This window comes from Ursus maritimus, unplaced genomic scaffold (genome assembly GCF_017311325.1).
Source record: "Ursus maritimus isolate PB19 unplaced genomic scaffold, ASM1731132v1 scaffold_24, whole genome shotgun sequence".
Lineage (NCBI taxonomy): Eukaryota > Metazoa > Chordata > Mammalia > Carnivora > Ursidae > Ursus > Ursus maritimus.
This window is the reverse complement of record NW_024424897.1, coordinates 1,091,672-1,104,542: the sequence shown is the minus strand read 5'-3', so window position 1 is coordinate 1,104,542 and position 12,871 is coordinate 1,091,672. Positions and strand designations below refer to the sequence as shown.

The following is a 12,871-nucleotide window of genomic DNA, read 5'->3' as shown; positions in this document are numbered from 1 at the left end:
CCAGCCAATGGGCGGCGCGGCCGCCAGGCGCCGGCCAATCGAGGGGCGCGGGAGGTGCCGAGGGGCGGTTGCATCATCCGCTCGCCCCGCGCCCACGCCCCCCGCCGCCTCCGCCCGGCCTCCCGCGCCCCCGGGTCCGCGCCTCCGCGACCGCGCGTGGGGACAGAGCTGTCCGGTGCTGCGGCTGGCGCGGGCCTCCGAGGAGCGGCCGGGGCGGAGGCTCCCCGCGCGGGGCCTGCTAGTGGGCCCCGCGGACACGGGCACGCAGGGCTGGTGTCCTCGCTCGCGTGGCCGATGCCTGCTGGTACTTGATCCAACTGTTGGGAGAAGCCCAAGCAGTATAATATTTTTGCTTGCTTGCTTTTCTTTTCTTCTTTTTCTTTGTGGGAGAATTGAGAACAATTTGCAAAATGGAAACATTTGAAATATTACACTATTTTGATACTGTGTTTTGTCGCTTTAAAATTTGTTTATTGTATCAAGAAGCTTGAAAACTGGAGAGGATAGCCTAAGCCTTTTCAGAATCTCAAAATCGGGGGGCACCTGGGAGGTCTAAGTCAATCCCCTCTGAGATCCAGACCCCCTTTTTCCCAACTGGGGTCCTCTCTGCAAGTCTTTTCAGGGCTCAAGCGTGACGGAGGCCGTAAGCCTGTACCATGTAAACCTTCCCAGACGGGTTTGGGGTGGGTAGTGATCAACCAGTAAATGGAAGGCGAGATCCCATAGTGCCCCCAGCTCCGGTGGAGCACCCCCATGTCTCCTGACATCTTGTTTGCAGTGTCCATGGAAATTTTTGGCCCTGCATTTGGAGAAAAGTCATTTTTCGCCTGAGGACATGCTCAGGGCTCCTGTGAGTTGACTCTGCATTTGGGCTTTAGGGTAGTCCAGGGTCCCTGTCAGCAACAGGATTAAGGGCAAAGTGAGAAGTAATAGTCATTGGCAACCCATCCACCCCCACCTCGCCCTGCCCCAGGGGAAGGGGTGACCTGCTTTATTTTTTCAGTTCTGCATCTTAAATGGTAACAAGCTGTTCTCAAACATGATCCAGCATTACCCTGATGTTTGTGCCCCAGAAGCAGGGCTGTGAGCTCTTGTGGGCACGGTGGTGGCCACCAACACCATGGGACCGCTGTGTAGTGAGGGTGCGTGCAAGGTGGATTTCCTGGTGCCTGCCACGTGGGCGCATCCGAGCGTTTAGTCCTTACCCTCTGAGGGAGGGGCCGTGGCAAGAGGCCCTTCTCCGGGTGCCAACTGGAGAACCTCAAACCTCCCGACCCGAGTGCCCTGGGAGACCCCTGCCCACCAGCGTCTGCCCCTGACCCCCCCCCCATTTGTCCAAAGCGGACTGTCTGGGAAGTGGCCAGCGAGCCCACAGGCATAAGGCCCAGCAATCGCGCTGAAGATTGACTGGACGTAATCAAAGGACAGAACCCCTTCCTTTAAAAAATACTGTTTTCCAGTGATAAGAACAAATAACTCTTCTCCAAAAAGGAAGAGTCCTCTGACCCAGGGAGTGACTGTCGGCAGGAATACCCCAATGCAAGCCTCCTGGAGGACTTCTGCCCTGTTTATCTTGAGCCCTGGATCCCCCCTCCTTTGTCTCCCCCACGGGACCTTTGAAATTTAGGGTAGGTGGACCACTGGGGGCGCAAGGCCACCGGACAATGAGGAGACTGGGCAGCGGGTGACAGAGAACCGTTTCAGAAGTTTGGCTAGAAAAGGAGGAAGACTGGTGGGCATCTAGGTCTCGCTGTGAGCTGGGAAGGACGTGGCCCACATGCTCCTTGTCACCTGGACATGCACCTCCGTCCCCCGCTCTCCCCCAGCCAGTGAGGGCTGTCAGGACACCTCAGGACAAACTGGCTGCTCGTCCCTTTGGGGATCTGCTGTTGAGCCAATAACACCTGCCCCTGCAGATAAAGGACCCCTGTTAGTGCGCCCTCCCTATCGCGTCATGCTCTGCGTGGCGTCAGCGCAAGGGAGCCCTCGGAACCCACGCCTAAAAGCTGCTTAGGCTCAGCTGCCATGGGTGCCGCAGCCCCTCTCCCCATAGCTATGCCCAGGGCCCCTCCCCTGGCAATCCCCCGCAGGAGTGTGGGGTGCTGGCGATGCTGAGCACCTCTGGAAGGGGGGAGACAAGCTCAGGATCGCCTCATCTCCCCACCCCCACTGCCCACAGAGCGAGAGGACGATGCCTGTTTCTTCCTCGGGGGGCTGCCTCTCAGCCCCAGGGGTACCTCCTCCCTGTCTGGCCCAGTCTCGGCCCTTCTCCTGACTCACCCTGGGAGGATGGCCCAGGAGGTGCCGTTGCCACTGCCCCCTGGGCGAGACTGCTCACCAGAGCCAGGAGGCAAAACAACATTGGCGTTTATTTCCTGCTCAAGGCCCAGGGACGGGTCACAGGGCTGATGTACTCGGGGGCGGCCAGCGGGTCGATCCAGGGTGCCCCAGTCTGGGCTCTTGAGCAGGAGAAGCTGGCTGCGGCGTGGAGGGTGACAGCCCCAGTGGGCTCTGGTGGTCAGCGGCCAGGTGAACAGATACTTGAGTAGAGGTCATGGGCCTGTGAAGTATTGGGGAGGTCACCCAGTGGCTGCCCCAGGCTGGGCCCTCTCCCTGGGTCAGGGCTGCCCCAGACTAGCCTCCCTGGGGCCCATGGCGGGCACTGCAGAAGCTGCTGCGTTGGCCTGCTGAAGCTGTCCTGTGTGATCACACCAGGATTCCTGTTCTTCTTACAGCCACTCGGAGGTGGGCAGGGTGGGGTCCCCAGGCCTGGCTCCTTCTCTTTGAGCTGGTACAGAGCCCCCCAGCAGAGCCCTGCTGAGACAGCTGACCTTCCCACACCTCTGGGAAACGTCCCCTTTTCAACTCTACTTAGGTCACAGCCTGAATGTGGTCTCCAGACACTGACGGGCACATGGGGCTGCCTCCAAGCCCTAGCCTCGGTGTGCCCATCTATAAAGTGGGTCACAACAGCATCTGTTTCAAAGGCTTCTCATGTTACAGTGGGTAGCACTGAGCCAGGGAGGGCCAGGAAATGGAGAGAGACAGAAAGAGAGATACAGACGGAGATAAGACATATACACAGAGAGATAGAGAGACAAAGAGACAGAGAGGGGGGCTGGGAGCTGCCTGAAGGAGGATCCTTGCCTGTGTCCTGCTCAGGGACTTCGGCCCCTCTGTCCACCTGCCCCCACCAAGCCCGGCCAGAAATCCAGGAGTGCTCTGTTGGCTGTCTCCCTCCAGCTTGCTCCCTGGGGGTCTGGGTTCACCTGGGTCACCCTCACGGTGCCTGGAGCCCCCGGAGAGCCCTGGTGAGCAGGCAGCTACAGGCTGGGCACGAAGCGGATCCTCTGGGAGTAGGCGAGGTCAGCGACGTACAGGAGCAAGTTGACGTAGGTGAAGGTGGCCACCACCAGCTGGCTGTCCCAGGAGCAGCTGCCTCGAGGGCAGTCGGGGGGCCGCCCGGGCTCACCGTACTTGGGGTCAAAGCAGAAGACGGGCCAGATCACAGCCGCACTGAGGTAGAGGAGCACAGCCAGGAAGGTGTACACCACAACCAGACGGTCGAACGGGCAGCCCAGGCCCCCCGTGTGGCCCGTCACACTCAGGGCCACCACAGCCACGGTGGCCAGGAAGCACAGGCTGTAGACGGCCACACACCACTGGGTGGCCACGTAGCGCCCGTAGCGGCTGTCGTAGACGAGTGCCCCAAAGATGATGCAGGCCACGAAGGCCTGGACGATCTTGAGGAGCCCTGAGACCGTGGCCATGTAGCTGGCCACCTGGCCTGGCCGGGCCCGGGTCAGGGCCACCTCCGCGGCGTAGGCCAGGAAGAGGAGGCCGGCAAAGACGCTGGCTGCCAGGCGGAAGTCCCTGGCTGCACAGCCCGCGGGCTCGGGGGGGCACTCCAGCCGGGTGAAGTATAGGGGGTAGATGACAGCGGCCGTGGCGGACAGCAGCGTGGCCAGCATGGCGAAGGCCGCCGTGAAGTTGCCCCAGGACAGGTGCAGGCAGCTGTGCAGCCGGGTGAACTCACAGGCCACCACGAGGCCAGAGACGGCGAAGCAGAAGCCCCACGCAGCCATGCAGAAGGTGCCTTGGACGCCCGCGAAGCCGCCCCGGTGGGCCACCAGGCTGAAGGTGGTGCAGCCGAAGGCCAGCTGCAGTACTCGGGCCGTGCCCACGGGGGACGTCACAGCGCCCAGGTGCAGGTACCCACCCCCGGGGGGCTCCATGGTGCTGCCCATCTGGCCGGCCTGGTCCTTGCCTCACGCGGTGCCTGGCGGCCCTGCCGGCCCTGCCGGCCCTGCCCGGCCGCGGCCCCTCTGCGGTGGTGGCTGTGACAGGTGCCGGCAGCCTGCAGTACGGTGGTGGTGACGGTGACGCCGCCTGACTTTGCAGCAGGGCAGCCTCTGCCGTGTGCGGCAGGCCCAGCACCCCCCAGCACTATAAATAGGTGGTCACGATTTGAGCCCCAGAATAGCAGCGGGGTGTGTCTGTCCCTATCCCTGAGGGTCATCTGACCCCTGCGTCCTGCCGCCAAGCCCCTGCCAGGACCGTTAACCCCTTGGCTGCTGGCACCGGCCCACCTCCGAAGCACCTGCCTCTGTCGGTCAGTTGGCTCCACCGCCTGCAGGGGAGGGGGAGGGAGAGGAGCACAGAGGGAAGGGGGGCTCGGAAGCCTCCAGGACCACCCCTGCTGAGGAGGGAGGAGGATCTCAGGGAGGCTAGGGGAGCAGTGGGGGCTGGGATGGTTTCCGGACCCTACCACCCAGTCCCTGGGGCTCTCCCTCAGCCTCATGTCCTGGAGGTGCTGGGACTGACCCCAGGGCATGAGTTGTAGTTATCGTCTGGGGGTTCCTTAAGGAACTCTTCACTTGTCTTTCCTCAACTTATAATAACGCCTAGAAAAAACTCCGTTCTCCCCTCTTTAGGCTGAAATATTAACAGTATAGGAAATGATTTTGAAAATGAAAAACAATTCTCTGACTGTAAAGGTTGTCCATGTGAAGGCCCAGTCAACACGGGAAAAGACAAAGAAAACTGCCTGTAATCCTGCTGCCCAGCTGGGCTGCTGGGAATGCTGTGCGTACGATATATATGCTTCTGCATATTTCTCTTGACTTTTCATTTAGAGAATTTCAAATTTACAGAACAGTTGCAAGATAACACAATGAACACTCAGATATCCTTTACCTAGATTCAGTAATAATAATAATTATTATTTTTATTTTATTTTATTTTTTTAAAAGATTATATTTATTTATGTGGCAGAGAGACAGCCACCAAGGGAGGTAATACAGCAGGGGAGTGAGAGAGGAAGAAGCAGGCTCCCAGCGGAGGAGTCCGATGTGGGACTCGATCCCGGAACGCCGGGATCACGCCCTGAGCTGAAGGCAGACGCTTAACGACTGTGCCACCCAGGCGCCCCAATAATTATTATTTTTAAAGATTTTATTTATTTATCAGAGAGTGAGAGTGCACACAAGCAGGCCCTTGCAAGGAGCCTGACGCGGGGCTCGATCCTGGGTCCCCGGATCGTGACCTGAGCCGAAGGCAGACGCTTCACCCGCTGAGCCACCCAGGTGTCCCTAGATTCAAGAATTATTAATGTTTTGCCCTATTCGTGTTCTCTCTCCCCCACACTATTAATAATTAATAATAATAATTAATTCTGGGGACGTCTGGGTGGCTGGGTCGGTTAAGGGTCTGCCTTCAGCTTGAGTCATGATCTCCAAGGTCCTGGGATCGAGTCCCGTGTCGGGCTCCCTGCTGCGGGGGGGAGCCTGCTTCTCCCTCTCCTGCTCCCCTGGCCTGTGCTCTCTCTCTCTTGCTCTCTCAAATAATAAATACATAAAGTCTTAAAAAAAAAAAGAATGATCACCTGATACATGGTCGTTACTCAATTTTGTCCATCTACCCCAAAATACATTTTATACCTTTTAATTAATTAATTAATTAATTAATTAATTTTGTTATTATTTTTTTAAGTAGGCTCCAAGCCTAGCATGGAGCCCAATGAGGGGCCTGAACTCAGGACCCAGAGATCAAGACCTGAGTTGAGATCAAGTGTCAGACGCTCAACCAGCTGAGCCACCCAGGCGCCCCGCACTTTGTATCTGCCTCCGATTGGGATTATGTGTTGCATTGGTCTGTCATGTCTTTCAGTTTCCTTTATTCTGGAATAGTCTCTACTCTCCCTCCCCGCAACACTGTCTTTTTGAAGAGTCCAGGCCAGTGGCTTTATAGACCGACTTTCAATGTGTTTTTCTGTCCAACTGTTTCCTGCTGGTTAGATTCTGCTCAACGCTTTTGGCGGGAAAACCGGTGGGTCTGTCCGGAGAATCGTGACAGGGAGAGTCCAGAGTGTGGGAGGTGGGCCGTCTGCTTGGAGTGACGTCCCCAGGTCACGTCTCCACGGCTCCATTTCCTGCTGTCCTCCCAGGGTCTCAGCAGCCGAGGGGGCCTCTTGGGGACAGTGTTCTCGGCACACACACACAACCCCCTCTAACAGTGGAAAAGCAGCGGTCATCTGACCTGACGTGCCTGTTTACGGCTTCTCCGGAACAGTTAATATAACTGTAAAATAAGGGATTCTTGTTGGTTCTCAGTCTTCAATCCTCTGAGATAGCGTCTGGCCGCTGCAGGGGGGTAGGAAGGCCTCGAAAGGCAACCCGTTCACGGAGAGCCCTCTTCCCGCTCGCTGGGGAGCCTGGACGCTCACTGCACTCGGAGGGGCCTCTGTCCCTGGGCAGCACCTTCTCTGCTTCTTGCCTCCAGGCATCCACAGCATGTGCTCCTGACCCTGGGCAAGGGAGCGAGGGGGACACGGGCCTCCGGCTTGGGGTGCAGGGAAGATGGTTTCAGCTCCCGCTGCCTTGCCACCACAGCAAGCTGGAAGGAAATCCTCTCGATCGGAGAATTTTCATTTATCTCAGGCGGACATGAGCCATGCTTCAGCCAAAGTGCGTCGCTCAACAAGTCCTAGCAGTGAACAGAGCCGTGTTTCTCAACTACACACGCGCTTGCTGGGGCACCATCCTCCACGCCCTCATCAAAGGGTCCAGCTTGCAGCACCTGAAACCTTGGGCATCTCGGGAAGACAGGGCTCAGCGTTGCCAGCGCTGGGGGGTGTCCCTGGGCGCCCGGGGATGGCCCGCACAAACGTGCAGGGAGAAGGCAGCCCCCCAGGCGCCCTGCAGCAGGTGTGGGGAGGGAGGGGGCCTCCCTTCCCGAAGAGCAGACACCGCACAGACCCAGGGCCTCCAGCTGTCGGCACGGAGATGCCTGGAAATCAGGTAAACATGGAGCGGGAAGGCTGGCGGGGGGGGACATGGCGTGTCGGCACGGGCTTCGCCACTCTAGCTCTGCCTGCCCACAGCACCCATGGGGAGCCTCGGGGTCCTCACCACGGTCTGCTTGCCCGCCCTACCCTGGGAATGGAGGCCAGGCTGGGCCAGTGCTTCGTGGCTGGGACAGTGGTGTGGACCCCTGGGGGCCTGACCCCTGGGGGCCTGACACGGGACATGCTCCAGATTCCCGACCCCGACTCCCCAGTGCTTGGTGCAAGGCTGCTTGTCCTCGAGCCCTTACTAGCCGGTCACCATAGAAAAACACCCAGATTCTAGCTGCTCACAGTGTGGAAACAGCAACAAATTTTGAAAGAATTTTGGCTTTTCGGGGCAGTCGGTGAAAGCAGCCATGAAGATGGAACAGCGGGGCTGTGAGCTCAGGGACAACTGAGGCAGCTGGAGGGCAGTGTGGGCACAGGTGTCCGCGGCTGCTCTGGGTGCTCAGGGGACGCACAGGCCAGGTAGCCAGAATTTGGGGTGTGAGGGCCGATGGCGCAGGCAGGACAGCGGGCGGGGCCTGGAGGTCATGGCCACTCTGATGGCAGAGGGAGGGGAGGGGCAGCAGCCCTGCGTTCGTCCTGCCCAGGCAGTGGGATCTTTTGTTTTTAACAGCATTTTTTCAGGGGGGGGGGAGTGCACTCATGCTTGCAAGCAGGGGTGGGGTGGGTGTGGGAGGGGCAGGGGCAGACAGAGAGAGAGAATCCTAAGCAGGCTCCATGCCCAGCGTGGAGCCCGATGGGGCTCGAACTCAGGACCCTGGGATCATGATCTGAGCCGAAACCAAGAGTCGGATGCTTTGCAGACTGCGCCCTCCCAGGTGTCCCCCTCCTTTTAAACTCTGTCCTGAGCATTTTTGCTCCTGCAGGAATCACATGATAGGGGGAGTATAAAGTAGCAACATTTCTGGAGAAGCTGTGGACTCAGTGCGGAGAGCGCGCACGTCACGTGGGCGGCCTTGCCGAGTCCCACAGGTTAGGCGGCCGCCGCTGTCCTGGCGTGCCCTGGGCTCGCTTTGTCACTGGTCTGGCACTGGGGACACGTGGAGAGAGGGTTTATTCCTTTGGTGGAAGAAGCCCCATCAGGGCTAAGCCACAGGTGTAATGCCCAGGGGACCTGGCGCCCCTGAGGCACACAGAGCTGCCCGCTGCCCCCTTGGGCCGGCCGCAGATGGTGCGAGACGTTGGCCTGTCGCACCGCCCTTCTCTGCACAGAGCAGCACCCGAGTCCCCGGCCCAGCTCGACGGCGGTGGGCCCTTCCCGTGAAGTCTCCCCTTTGGGGCCCTCCCCACCCCCTTTCCCAGGGGGAGTGCACCACCCCGGGGTCTCCAGGGGGCCGAGGAAGGGGCTGCCCCCCACCAAGCCAGCAGTCAGTCACCCCTGGCTACACATCGTTTCATCTCCAGCCTTTGGCCACCCCATCCCTGACCTCACTGTCGCCCTTGGCCGTTGGGACTGCATGGGTTCCCACAGGGACCCATGGAGCAGTGGCCCGTGGAGGAGACCACAGGTGGGCCACTCAGGGCCACCTGGGGAAGCTAACACGGGTGACGAGGGGGCCGAAGGTGGGGCGGGAGGAGGCCCCAGCACCCTCAGGTTCTGCTCAGGTTCCTCTCCGGCCCACGGTGGCCCTGATGTGTGGGCAGAGCTGGTCAGACCCCAGGGCATGTCCCTGACCTTTCTGGGAGTGAGGGTGTGGGGTCTCTGAGATTCTCCCCGTTCTGTGGACAGGTCTGCCCGCTCCTGACATCTGTGCTGGGAGACTGGGTGCGGAGCCCAGGCCGACCTGGCAAGGATCCTCCCTCTGTCGCAAGGCCTCTCCAGGCCTCAGCTCCTGCACCTGTCCGTTGGGGCTTTAATGAAACCTGCCTGAGGGCCGCTAGGGGCCACGCGGGGGGTGCCCGAAGCAGGGAGCCCTCAGGAAGCCCTGCTCCTGCTGGCGGGGCAGCCCCGTGCTGGCTGGCGGGGAGCATCGCGCCGACACGCGGCTCACTGTGGGCCGCAGACTCAGAGGTGCACCCGCGGAGTGTGGGCGCACGCATGTGCTTGGACGCCGCCCCCTCCCCCAGGGCCACCCGCAGCAAGACGGATGCCTGTGTCTGGGAAGCAGAGTGGGGGCTGGGCCAGAGGGGATTTTCGCCCTAATCTGCATCCTCACATGTGCCTGGGGGGCCTCCTGAGAACAGATACAACGCAAACTTCTAAGAAAATGTTGGCCGGCTTGGGAGCCTTTCTCTGGGCTGAGGTTTCCGATGGTGGTGCAGGACCCACAGCGCGGGGCGTGGTGCTCTTAGTGGCTCAGCGTGCGCTGCGTGAGTGTCCCCAGATGGAGAAGAGTCAGCTGTGACCACTGTGTCGGGGCCTGGGCCATGCCCGTGACCCGTGCTTGCCGAGTGCATGAATGGAAGAAGGGTCTGGAACGGGACACAAGGTGGGCTGGGGGCCATGAGCTGGATCTGTGCGTCCAGTGGCTGCCCCCCCATCCCTGCTGCCCTGGGGTGGGGGTCAGGGGCTGGGAAGTGGGCAAACAACCCATTCAAATAAAGACGTCTGCAGGGTGAGGCTCTTTTGTTGTCTTTTTTTTTTTCATTATTTAAAAAAAATATGTTACAAAACAATATCATTAATCATATATTTCTTATTTTCCTTTTTAAAAAAATTAAAGTCATAAAAAAGTCACTTTATAAAATAATACAAAAGGCCAGGAGAGGCTGAGGCTGGGGCTGGGCCAGGGGCCTGCTGGGCTGGTGGGCCGGAACCCAGCGCTGAGGGCTCCCCGGCGCGGGCAGGAGGCCAGGGCTGGGGCTCTGCCTGGGCCTCCCGAAGGCAGTGGTAGAGGGGCAGGGAAGACAGCTGTGGGGACAGCCGGGGCCCTGCGTGTCTTAGGCGGGGCAGGGGAGCCCACAGCGGTGGCCGGCCCGCAGTGCCAGCCCCCGGGGCAGGAGCTCTAGCTCCCACTGCTCAGCATGCCCAGCAGCTTACTGGGCTCTAGGCCCTGCTGCTGTGCCACCGTCTGCACGTCAAACCCCATGTGCATGAGGAACTGGGCCACATTCATCTCCTGCCCGGTGAACTGGTCCCGGATGGTGGGGCAGGAGGGGTTGCAGTGTGGCCAAGGGCAGCTGTCCACCAGGTGGACAGGGCAGCCCTTCAGGGGGGCTTTGCTGGCCTTGTGGCTGTCGTGCAGGCTTCTGTCCCAGCAGTGCAGTGCCCGGGGCAGCGAGGTCCCCTTCACCTGGACGTCCGTCCAGTGGCTGCAGACAGAAATCCAGGTGGGGGTCACTCGGTGTGGCCAAAGCAGGCAATGGCATTGCTACCGTGGGAGGTGGGCTGGGGCTGCTTTCTGGCAACAGAGCTGGTTGTGTAAGCGGCATTGACAGCCCTTACACAGAGCCACGGGAGGCAGGGGGCCAGCGGGGGTGGGGGTGGGGCAGTGGGTGTTTGGAGCGCGAGCCAGGGATGCGATCCATCCAGGACCTGGGGTCACCGACCTTCGGATGATGATCTCGTGGGAGAGGCAGGCGGGCGCGAAGCTGGCCCTGTTGGGGAGGAGACAGCTGGCTTACAGCGACCACCTGGGCCTCCTCCCCTTGGAACCTATCCTCTGCCCGGCTCCCACCTCCCTCCTGTAGCTGTGCCTGGCCAGCGGCTCCTCTGGACCGGGCCTTGTCCCTGCCAGCCCACATGCTCCCCACTAACCCTTGTCTCTTCCTGCCTCCAAACCCTGCTCCCAGTCCACCCCTTCCAGGCACGGCCAGCTGGGCAGTGGTGGGAGACTGACCTGGACATGTGAGTATTTTGCTTTTTTTTGTTTCATAGACTTTATTCCTAGAGCAGTTTTAGGTTCACATCAAAACTGAGTGGGAGGTACGGAGATTGCCCGTGCACTGCCTCCCCCGTCAACATCCCACCAGACGGTGTGTGTGTCCCACTGATGAGCCCACACGGACACACCGCTGTCACCCAGAGCCTGTGCAGCGCGTCGCGGCCCGCTCCCGCTGCTGTGCGTTCTGCGGGTCTGCACGAACGTATCGTGACACGTGGCCACCACCGTGGTCTCACCCAGACTAGTCCCCCTGTGCTCTGTGCACCCTTCCCCTTTCCAGCTCTGTCCTCGGTACCAGCTGATCTTACTGCCCCACAGCTCTGCCTTTGCCCCCGAACGTCACGGAGCTGGAATCGTGCGCCACGTGGCCTTTTCCAGACTGGCTCCCTTCTTTCTAGCGCTGGCTGACACCCCTTGTCTGGATGGCTGGATGGCTGCTTCTTGTTCTGCCATCTGTGAGACCACTCCCTTTAAGCCCAATGGCTTACTGCATGTCTAGAGGGCCGCGTCGGGGGCGGGGCCCCCAGTACACTCACGGCACATCCTTGAGCGTGTTCCGGAGCTCGCGGCCCAGGTTCTGGATATACAGCCACTGTCCCTCCTGCACAGGCTGCCCCGTGAGGTGCACGTTGTCCACAGTCAGCTGGGCCTCATCGAACAGCCACTGCACCACAAACACTGGGCCTGGGGGGCACAGCTCAGCTGGGCCTTGCCTCAGCACTCGGCCCCCACCCCAGGCTAAGGGCCTCTGAGGTCCCAGCCAGTTCCACGGTAGGCTCACAGACCAGCTGGGCTCTCCCCTCAGAGTGCTGGCCACCAGCCCGCCGCAGCACCCTTGTTTGAGGAAGAACCTTGTGACCCTCCCCCCAGCCTGGCTCCCAGGGTCTCCACTTTGACCAAAACTTGGTGATGATGTCCCTTTGAGGGTGGAGCGGAGGAGGGATAGCCAAGGTCCCATCAAGGGCAGCACTGGGACTCATTCCTAATGGTCACTGTGGACAGGGTGACCAACTGTCTGGGTCTGCCTGGGACCAAGTGGACTTTAGGTGCTGAGACCAGGAAGGCAGACCTGGATGGCTCAGGTACCCCGCTCCCATGTAGGCAGGCCGCGGTCTCCGGACCGACCTCTAGACTCCGGGCTGAAGGAAGCCTAGACCAATACTCCCTGCCCCCCGCCTGCCAGTGTGTCCCACCGCAGCCGGCCCCTCACAGCGCAGTGTTGGGTAGACTTTGTAGCCGAAGAAGCAGTTCCACTCCTCGCCATCCTTGAACTGGTGCCGACAGCGCTCCGGAACCACCCCGTTCCAGTACCTGGGTACATGCTGTGGGTCAGGCGATCCCCGGCCCCTCCCCCACCGGCTCCCCCCGCCCCCCCCCCGCCCCAGGCGCTCAGCACAGGAGCTGGCCAGCCCAGCCCGCACCCCAGCGTTTGGCACCTGATGCCACGGCGTATGGCCTCCGTGGGCGCACAGGTGACCGTGTCGATGCAGTCCGTACGGCGGTACTGCTTGTTGTCCAGGAACCAGCCCGAATCCGCCAGGCCCCGCACCTGGATGGCTGGGTAGCCCAGCTCCTCCAGCTGCTCGGCCACGCGGTCCACGTTCAGCAGCACCCCTGTGCCCCCCGCGCTGTAGAGAAGGCAGCACGTGAGGCCAGGTGGCTGGGGCGGGTACTCATGGCCCCAGACCCCCCCCCC

General features: G+C 60.5%; 2 protein-coding genes across 2 annotated transcripts in view; both read right to left on the bottom strand.

Annotated features, from left to right (window-relative positions):
* Window positions 1-3,323: 3,323 nt before the first annotated feature.
* Window positions 3,324-4,247, bottom strand: MYADML2 (myeloid associated differentiation marker like 2). The gene has a single exon (XM_040639849.1). The coding sequence runs from the start codon at window positions 4,245-4,247 to the stop codon at window positions 3,324-3,326; it is 924 nt and encodes a 307-aa protein (XP_040495783.1).
* Window positions 4,248-10,027: 5,780 nt separating this feature from the next.
* Window positions 10,028-12,871, bottom strand: part of NOTUM (notum, palmitoleoyl-protein carboxylesterase) — a 6,382-nt gene continuing 3,538 nt past the window's right edge. Inside the window, 5 exon segments of the mRNA XM_040639848.1 lie at window positions 10,028-10,603; window positions 10,841-10,888; window positions 11,712-11,859; window positions 12,386-12,486; window positions 12,612-12,803. Of these exon segments, the coding sequence (XP_040495782.1) occupies window positions 10,297-10,603; window positions 10,841-10,888; window positions 11,712-11,859; window positions 12,386-12,486; window positions 12,612-12,803 (796 nt within the window). The 3' untranslated portion in view covers window positions 10,028-10,296.

Coding starts and splice junctions, on each gene's coding strand:
- MYADML2 (XM_040639849.1), bottom strand. CDS start 4,247: ATGGGCAGCACCATGGAGCCCCCCGGGGGTGGGTACCTGCACCTGGGC.